This window comes from Chlorocebus sabaeus, chromosome 11 (assembly GCF_047675955.1).
Source record: "Chlorocebus sabaeus isolate Y175 chromosome 11, mChlSab1.0.hap1, whole genome shotgun sequence".
Classification (NCBI taxonomy): Eukaryota; Metazoa; Chordata; class Mammalia; order Primates; family Cercopithecidae; genus Chlorocebus; species Chlorocebus sabaeus.
In genome coordinates, this window is record NC_132914.1 from 13,848,246 (window position 1) to 13,857,511 (window position 9,266).

Sequence of the window (9,266 nt, forward strand, 5' to 3'; positions counted from 1 at the left end):
AGATCCTTGATATTACATGAAGTTGCATATTGTGAGAATATAATGATTGGATGGATGACTTCCATTTCTTTAACATTACAGCAGAATTACAGAGTTACAGTTGTTTTTTTTTTAATTATCGACCTTGCATTTTGGTTTATTTTCACTGTGAAATATATACCTATTTCTATACATTGCCCACTGTTCCCTGAGAGAGAAAAAGAACTCAACAAACACTTTATCATCACCTCTAATCTGTGCCAACTTCTGTACTGAATGCTGGAGACACAAAATTAATGAAGACAAAGTCACTGCACAGCTCTGCCACGTGCTGGAAAGTGCTGTTGTGGAGGTTCACACAGGGGTCCACCGGAAACACAGGGAGCAGCTGGAGTGCAGGCGAGCTGGAGGGCCAGAGAGGCAAGAGATGCCTCATGTTGGTCAGGGGTTGTATGTGCAGAATCATGAGAGCAGAGCAAAGGTTTGCTAAGTAGATAAGGGTGGGCTGAGGTGCACTCCCGCCAGAGAGACGAGAATGAGGTCAGCTTACAGAGGGCCCCGAAAGCACAGCTGCAGAATCCGGATGAGGCTTTGGAGGCCCTAGGACTATTTGGTTATGGGCAGAGGACAGATACAGTGATAAAAGCATCATGTTAGGGAGAAACTTCCAGCAGTGCTATATAGGAAAAGCCAATGCCTGTGTGTAATTCAAAGGAATTTCCGATACAGATTGGGATTTCACTGGTGCTGGGAGGACAGTGGAAGAAGGGTATATAGTAGGTATAGTAGGTTGAAGGTGGAGATGCTGAGTTTCAGCCCTGGGTTTTAATCCTGACACCATTACTTATTGGAGGCCTTGGGCATATTACCTAATCTTGCCTAGCTGCAGTTTCTGCATTTATAAAACAGGGGTAATAATATTGCCTGCCTTCATAGGATTATTGTGACAATTAAATGAAATATGTGTTTGAGTGGATACAAGTTTTTAGTGCAGTGTCTCTAGACTTCTTTTTTCCCCAAGACTGCCAAAGGGAATCTTAAAGTGCTTCTCTGTTTTTCTTTCTCTGCTGGTTGAGAAGATTTTGTCTCTGCCAGGTTGGTTCCAGGAACTTGTGTGATGCAGATTCTGAGCACAGACACAGAAAGGCAGGACTCAGGAGCATGGAAGAATAGGGCAAGCAGTTGTCCAAAGAGGGTAGGTCCTCCACTTACAGAAGTGTGGAGACGCTGAGTAGGAGGGAGTAAAGACACTTGGGCTAGAGGAAATTGGGGAACTTCTTGGGGATTGTGGTAAATGAGAAGTTCCAGATTTGTGAGGCATTTAGGGTGAAGGGCAGACATATGCCAGGATTATGAATTTGAACCCCTTCATCATTATCCTTTGAGAAATGCAACTAAGCAATGAATTCCCTCTTGGATTATTTTTTTGCCTGTTTAAACAGCATTGCTTTAAATTTGAGACTTCCCTAGGTCCATATGCTATGACACCAAGAGTCAGATCCGTAAAGCTGGGAACACCGTGCCCGAGGACAGTGTTCACTGGGCCGTTGTTTTCTGAGTGGCTGCTGTGTTGTGGGGAATAAGGTGCTGCTGTTGGCATTTGCAGAGTTGCTGCTGTCTCTCTGAGGACTGTCCTAATCGTGGAAAATCCCTGTGTCCACATCACTTCCTGTCTCTCAGATCCTGCTTTTCTCACCTGTAAAATGGGGTGGACTACATGATTTGAATGTCCCTTTCCCACTTGAGAACTTTGCAGTTCTTGAAATCTATTAAATGGGAACAAGGGCTGCAGAAGCTTAGGTCCTGGTCCTTAGCCATTATTCATGCTCTCTGAACACCTAGTTTGCTTGCATCTTAAAAGCTCAACCTGTTAATATTTGTGTCATTTGAATACCTGCACATTTTTGTGTGTGCATTTTCTGGGCCTGTTGCTTTTTTGAGGCCTGGCCATGTTTATTCTCTGTCTTCTCTTTTGTAGATGATGGTTGTGGATGGTGACTCTGGCTCTGTTGTTTGGAGTTACCGTGCTCCGTGTCACATGAAAGAAACGCCAGCCACCTCGGCAGTTACTTCAGACCGGAAGTCTGTCTTCCTCTTCTGGGCCGAAGGGCTGTCAGCTGCATCTCCCAATTCCGTGAGTGAGCCTGGGAGGGTCCCTTTTTTACTTTGTCAGATGGCAGCTGCTCTGCAGGGCTGACTGTGTTCTGGAGATGTTATTTGATCCATCACTTTCCAAGGGCTGGGGTAGAAACAAGTCAGCACTTGTTTCTGTGCTGAAAAGCAGGAACCCTGTGTCCTCCTGAGCCACACTTTTGCCTTTTAGCAGAGAATGTGAATGCTGACAACAGCCCCTGACTGCTGGCTACTGACAGGGGGAAGCTGAATAAAGAATAAAAAGTCCTCCCAAGATGCTAGATCCAAATTTGCAGACAATTCATATATGCTACAATTGTTGAAGAGGAGAAATCATTATGACTGGTCTGGAGTGGGCAGAGAGAATTTCAGGGAGGGGTAAGGCTGGGCTTTGAGGCACATGCCCTGAGACTGAAGGAACGGATATGGGGGAGGGTGGCCAGCAGTTGGAGAGGGACATGGACCACATAAAACTGAGAGATCGTTTGAGGAACTATGGGAGAGAAGGTCTGACACCTAGAAGGCAGATTTTAGAAAGTCCTAAATGTTACACTGCTGTGTTTTCATGGGGTTGATGAGGCAGGGTGCTACCTGTGTTAGGTACCTGGGAGTTTTTAGTAAGACCCACCCTGACCTAGTTCAATGAAACACATCTTGACTCAGCACTTTCTGTGTGCCAGGCACTGTGATCTCTGTAGGGATCTAAGGATAAACTGAAAATAATCTTGGCTCTCTAGAGAAGACAGATGGTCCACAGATAATGGGGGGAACCTGATGAAGGCAGGAGCCTGAATTCATCCACCAGGCTCAGTCAACAAGTCACTCAACTTCTCTGAGCCTCATGATCTTTATCCGTTAATGGTTAATGAAGATGCTAATATATTCACTCATTTTGAGGATCAGATTTACCTAAAATCTAGATTATATTTTTAACTCTGACATGCCCTAACAATGTGACCATGGGCAATTTACTTAACTTTTTAACTTCCTCCCCGCATATGAGGGGACTTCAGGAAGTTCATGGAAAAATGTAATTAAAATATAAAAATAAAAAGTATCGGCTGGGTGCAGGGGCTCATGCCTGTAATCCCAGCACTTTCGGAGGCCGAGGTGGGAGAATCACAAGGTCAGGAGTTCGAGACCAGCCTGGCTAACATAGTGAAACCTCGTCTCTACTAAAAATACAAAAAATTAGCCAAGTGGGGTGGTGGGCACCTGTAATTCCAGCTACCTGGGAGGCTGAGGCAGGAGAATCGCTTGAACCCAGGAGGCGGAGGTTGCAGTGATCCGAGATCTTGCCATTATACTCTAACTCTAGCCCAGGCGACAGTGGGAAACTTCGTCTCAAAAAAAAAAAAAAAAAAAAAAGAACTTTATTTCTTAACATAAGCGCCATCAAGTTCAAGACAGTCTGTAAGCATTGATACCAGCCATTTAGTCCATCCCTAAAGAACTGAGGGTCCTGGGAATCTAACCATGTCAACGCAGTCTTTTTTTACATTATAAACTGAAGAAAAATGAGAGCCCTTTAAAGATTTTTTAAGATTAGGAAACTAAAGAAAGTCACAATGAGCTAACTCAGAACTATAAGGTGGATGCCTCATGATTTCCCATTGAAACTCACAAAATTGCTCTTGTTTGATGAGAGGAATGAGTAGGAACATTGTTGTGGTGGAGAAGAACTCTCTGGTGAAGCTTTCTCAGGTGCTTTTCTGCTAAAACTTTGGCTTTCTCAAACACTCTCATTTTAAGCAGATGTTATCATTCTTTTTTTGTCTTTTTTTTTTTTTTTCCTTTTTGTGGAGAATGGGGTCTCGCGGTCTTGCCCAGGCAGGCCTCGAACTCCTGGGCTCAAGCTATCCTCCTGCCTCTGCCTCCCTAAGAGCTGGGATTGCAGGTGTGAGCCACCACACCTGGCCAATGTTATCATTCTTTAGCCCTAAAGTCAACAAGCAAAGTGCCTTGGGCATCCCCCCAAAATACTGCCATGACTTTTGCTATTGACCTTTCCACTTTTCTTTGACTGGACCACTTCCACCTCTTGTAGTCATTGTGCTTTGCCTTCAGGAGCACACTGGTAAAGCCATGTTTCATCTCCTGCTACAGATCTTCAAAGAAATGCTTCCAGGATCTTGATCCCACTTTTTAAAAGTTTCCATTGAAAGCCCTGCTTTTGTCTGCAGCTAATATGGGCCAACAGTTTTGCCACCCATCCAGTGGAAAGTCTGCTCAACTTTAATTTTTCAACCAGAATTACGTAAGCTGAACCAGTTGAGGTGTCTTCAGTGATGGCTATTGTTTGTGCTATTAATCATTGGTTCTCTTCAATCAGGGCATGAACAAGATGAATTTTTTCCTCACAAATTGATGAGGATGGTCTGCCAATGTGGGCTTAATCTCCAACATCATTTTGTCCCTCGTTAAAATGAGCTATCCACGTCTAAGCTGCTGATTCTCTGGGGCATCGTCATCATACATTTTTCAGAAGGCATCAGTGATTTCACCATTCTTCCACCCAAAATTCACCACAAATTTGATGTATGTTCTTGCTTCAAACTTTTGGCAGAATTCGAGTTACTTTGATAGAGGCTCTTTTATATCTTACCCTTCTTGGTGCCTCAGACTAGCTCCTGTTCAGGTATGTTATAACAACTTAGTATGAGTTTATTTTGGTGCAAAAAGAATTTTGAAGTCCTTGCATGGTTTTTTCATAATCTGCATTTCCATGAACTTTTTGAAGACCCCTAATATAATAAAATGAGGGTATTGGACAAGATAAGTCTCAAATGTAGTCTTCTATAACTAACTACAAAAAAAGCGCCATGTTACAAATGCTTTAATAGAGGTACAAGTAAGAAGTTTACGTGGAAGCACAAAAGAAAGGAGTTATTAATTTTGCCCAGGGTAATAAGGGAGCTTTTCCTCAAAGAGGGGGCCCAGGTGGGCACATAAGGATAAGTGTTTTAATGTGTGGAGATGGGGTAGAGAGGGTGGTTAGACAGTCTAAGGGGCAAATAAGATTGGCAACGGTTAGGCAGAGTAAGGTGAAGCGTGGATTGAGGGTGATGATCAAACGTTTGTGCAGCATGGGGTGGGCAGGTGAGTCATTGCAGTTTAGTCTGGAAAAGGCATATTTTGGTTAAATGGTGTAAGACGGCTTTTCATGCTAAGGAATTTGTGTTCATTTTGTAGGCAGTGAGGAAGGTGTTTGGTGGTTTTCTTCTTGTGTTAGCTGAGCCAGAGATCTGTCCCTTTGTACCTGGGATCCTAAGGGTGTGTGGAAAATGCCCACTTCTGCTTTGTGGGCATGTGGTGAGAGTGAGGTTGCAAACTTCCTGCTCACACTTCTCCTCACTTGGGGACTTCTTCCCATGTAGCCATATGGAAGCAGGAGTAATATTCATCCCTCAGAGCTTCCATTTCCTCTACTGCAGGAGGCCCAAGGTAGTCCCAGGGGAGGAGAGGCACTTGAGAAGTTCTGGAGAGCAGCCACTTACTAACCCACATGGGTGTACTTCTGTGCTTTAACAACTGCATAGCTGCACACTCATGTACCTGCCAAGTCTCAAGTCCCATCCCCCCATAGAAATCATACTGATAAAGATAGTCCCAATGTGCATTTTTTCTGCTGTAGAGAGTTTGAAGACTGACACTCAGACCTTGGAACTTTTGTTTTATAATTGATGATTTGCCTCTGTCTGGTCAACATTCCATTCATTTCAGGAATGGATAAGATTTTTGTAATTTTTAGCCTGATGCTTGCAATTGGCTTTGACACCAGTGAAAGGAAATACCTTTGGCTTACTGTGTTTCATAAATAGATTTCATCTCCACAGGGCCCCATCTGCTGCAAGGGATGAACCAGTATTCTAGTACTTCCATGGGCAGAAGACTGGGAAGTCTCCATGTCAGATTCCTCTCTTGGGGCCTGCACATTGCCTCTTTCTTTCTTTCTTTCCCTCCCTCCCTTCCTCCATCCCTCCCTTCCTTCCTTCCTTCCTTTCCTTCTTCTTTCCTTCTTTCCTTCTTCTTTCCTTCTCTTCCTTCCCTTCCTTCCCTCCATTCCTTCCCTCCCTTCCTTTCCTTTCCTTTCCTTTCCTTTCCTTTCCTTCCCTTTCCCTTTCTTTTCTTTTCTTTTCTTTTCTTTTCTTTTCTTTTCTTTTCTTTTTTTCTTTTCTTTTCTTTTCTTTTCTTTCCCTTTTTTGCGACAGAGACTCTCTCTGTCACCCAGGCTGGAGTGCAGTGGTGTGATCTTGGCTCACTGCAACCTCTGCCTCCCGGGTTCAAGTGATTCTCCTGACTCAGCCTCCCAAGTAGCTGAGGCTACAGGCACATGCCACCATGCCCAGCATTTTTTTTTCTTTTTTTTGTATTTTTAGTAGAGACAGCGTTTCTCCATGTTGGCCAGGCTGGTCTCGAACTCCTGACCTCAGGTGATTTGCCCACCTCAGCCTCCCAAAGTGCTGGGATTATAGGCGTGAGCCACTGTGCCTGGCCTGCCTGCCTTTTTTTTCTTACAAGGGAGAAAGCATTTTCCAGCTGTAGATAGTGGTTTGAAAGAGTTAGTGATTAGTATTTTGATCTCTTTGAAATATGTCTCTTATACAGGGGAGTTTCTTTCAAACACATTCTTGTAGTTAGGATCAGGCATTAGCATCTGAGAGGAATGAGTAATCACCATTTTCTACTCTGCCTTTTCACCTGCGGACTGTCATGTGTGGGAATGTAGAGTTACCTTTGCTCTTCCTTTTTGCGGTTCATTGTCAGGATATCATCCTAGGAACTGAGCCGTCCAGCCTTCACCACCTTTACCTCCTGCATCCTGCGTTCCCCTCCATCCTTCTGGATCTGGCCAACACCACCGGCACAGTGACGGCTTCAGAGGGTGAGTCCCGGTGCCAGCGGGAGTCTGTGTACACAGATGGTGGGAGAGTAGGTGCTGGCTGCGTGTGATAAGACCATTGCCCCACCCAGGGAAGGATGTGTGCTTCTCAGACGACAGCAGGGCACTTTCCCTGGTGTCCCTGGTGCCTCGGGCTTTTCTGGAATGCTCCTTTGGGTGGAAGCCTTGGGCTCACAGGGTGAGAACCCATATGCTCTGAATGTGGAGGTGAAAGTGCGTCCCATTCCAAAGAGTGTGTAAGGTGTGATTCATCCAGCCACTCCTTCAGCAGACATTTAATGAACATCAACTGTATGCCAGGCACTGTGCCAGCTTCTGGGACTACAAATAAGACTAGTTTCTTGACCCACTCAGAGATTAGGATTTGGAATTAACTGGGGAGGACATGATGGAGATAGAATGTGTTTTGCCAGGGCACTGATTTAGAAAACCTTTTTTTTGAATATAACTATGCACCTTGCATAGAAATCAGAGAAAGAAGAAAAATCAAAGGCAGAAAGAAAAATTGGCCATAATCTGGCCACTCATAACCCCTATTAACATTTTGGAAGTGTTCTTCTGCTTTACATATCTGTCTGAATAACATTGTAAATAAAATGGGATACTATATGGGAGACTCTCAACTCAGAAAACCAAAACATTGGGATCGCAGCCTCTGCTGCCTGCTAGTCTAGCTTGTCTGGAGATCTCCTTCTCGGCGATTCCTTCCCTGATGGAATCTGCTGTTCCTGTTGGGGAGTCGGGGGGTGCAGGAGTGGAAGAGGACTAGATGGCCACAGCTCCTTTATTTCTTTCCACATTCTCTTGCTACTTATGGACTTGGCTGTCTACTTACCAACTCATTGGCCTTGGGCTGCAGCTGGCGTTTGTAGCTCTCTCGATTTATTGGGATACATGGGGAAGAACAGAGCTTACCTGGAACTTGCAGGCACACCTGTCCACTGGTTGGGGGGTAGGGGCAGGGAGGTGTGAGCTTGGAAAATCCTGTGATTAGATCTGAGTGAGCTGTTTTTTCAACAGGAGCATAAAATATTCAGTGAACATCAAATAATGGTAATTAAGACTCTTGATACCATTTTTATTACAATTTGTATTTTAAAGATGAGGCCAAATAAACGCTGGCGAGGTAAATCGCCTCTGTGACTGCGCACTGAGTCTGGGAATTCTCAGGCTCCCTAGTGTTTCGGGCTCTCTTTTCTACTGAATTCTCACCACAAGGGGCACATTCTCTCAGTTCCTGAGTTGAGGTTTTTGGAAATAGCTTCAGAGGAGTAAAGGTGCAAAGACCAGGAAGAATGTGCTGCTTTACTGGCATCCAGTCCTTCCCCAGTTTGCACTCGTGGGCTAGCTCGCTGCCTTCTGTTTATTCAGTGCTCAGTACATTTCCTGTGTGAACTAATGGGTAAATAAATGTATTGTTGAACCAAACCCCTCTCCTGTTAGTAGACAGTATGTGTCCATGTTAACTGCTCTTGTTTTTGTCCTTCCTTAGTTGGAATTAACGACCTCTGGAAAGATGCCTTTTATGTTACCAGGACAACAGGTCCAAGCTCCGAAGGCCATCCAGCAGCCCTGGTGGTCAGCAAGCTTAGTCTACGGTGGGCACTAATGGAGGGCCAGATGGCTCAGCTACAGGAGTCTACCCCCAAAATTGGCCGTGGGGAGCTGCGAAGATTTCTCTCTAGGATAAAGTTTGTCGAAGCTCCCTACGAGGTGAGTGGCTGCTGAAATATTGTTCCTCTTGAGGGTTTAGGACAAATACTACCAATTCCAGCTTTGTCCTTTAGAAAGTGGCAGAATGGGGAACTTTCTTGAGTAGATGTGTATCAAGACAGTTGTTTTGGACCAACACTATTTCCTATCTGACCATGAAGAAAGAAATGATTCTCAGTTGTTTTCAGCTGGAAATAATAGCATGTACCTTAGGGGACATTTGACAATGTGGGGTCATAGTTTTTATTGTCCCAGTGACTGACAGGGGTGGCTACGACTGATATTTTCTGGGTTGGGGCTAGTGATGCTAACATCATGCAGGGCTTGTAGCAGTTACAAACTACAAAGAGTCATCTTGCTTAAAATGCTATTGTTCCCTCCCCACCCCCACTCCCAAGAAATATTATAGTCTAGTTCAAAAGCTTATCATGGAAAGTTACAAAGTTTCTGGGCCTTTCTGGAAGGAGGAGATGTTTACAGACTATTGGGGCTAAAGAAAAGGTCAGGAAAATAGTTGAATATTCTGACCTTTAGTTTT

At 44.4% G+C, this 9,266-nt stretch overlaps 1 protein-coding gene across 1 annotated transcript in view; it reads left to right on the forward strand.

The window, feature by feature from the left end:
- FAM234B (family with sequence similarity 234 member B) overlaps positions 1 to 9,266 on the forward strand; it is a 35,988-nt gene that overhangs the window by 23,850 nt on the left and 2,872 nt on the right. Inside the window, exons 10-12 of the mRNA XM_007967719.3 lie at positions 1,958 to 2,113; positions 6,880 to 6,997; positions 8,508 to 8,728. Of these exons, the coding sequence (XP_007965910.3) occupies positions 1,958 to 2,113; positions 6,880 to 6,997; positions 8,508 to 8,728 (495 nt within the window). The remainder of the gene's footprint in view (positions 1 to 1,957; positions 2,114 to 6,879; positions 6,998 to 8,507; positions 8,729 to 9,266) is intronic.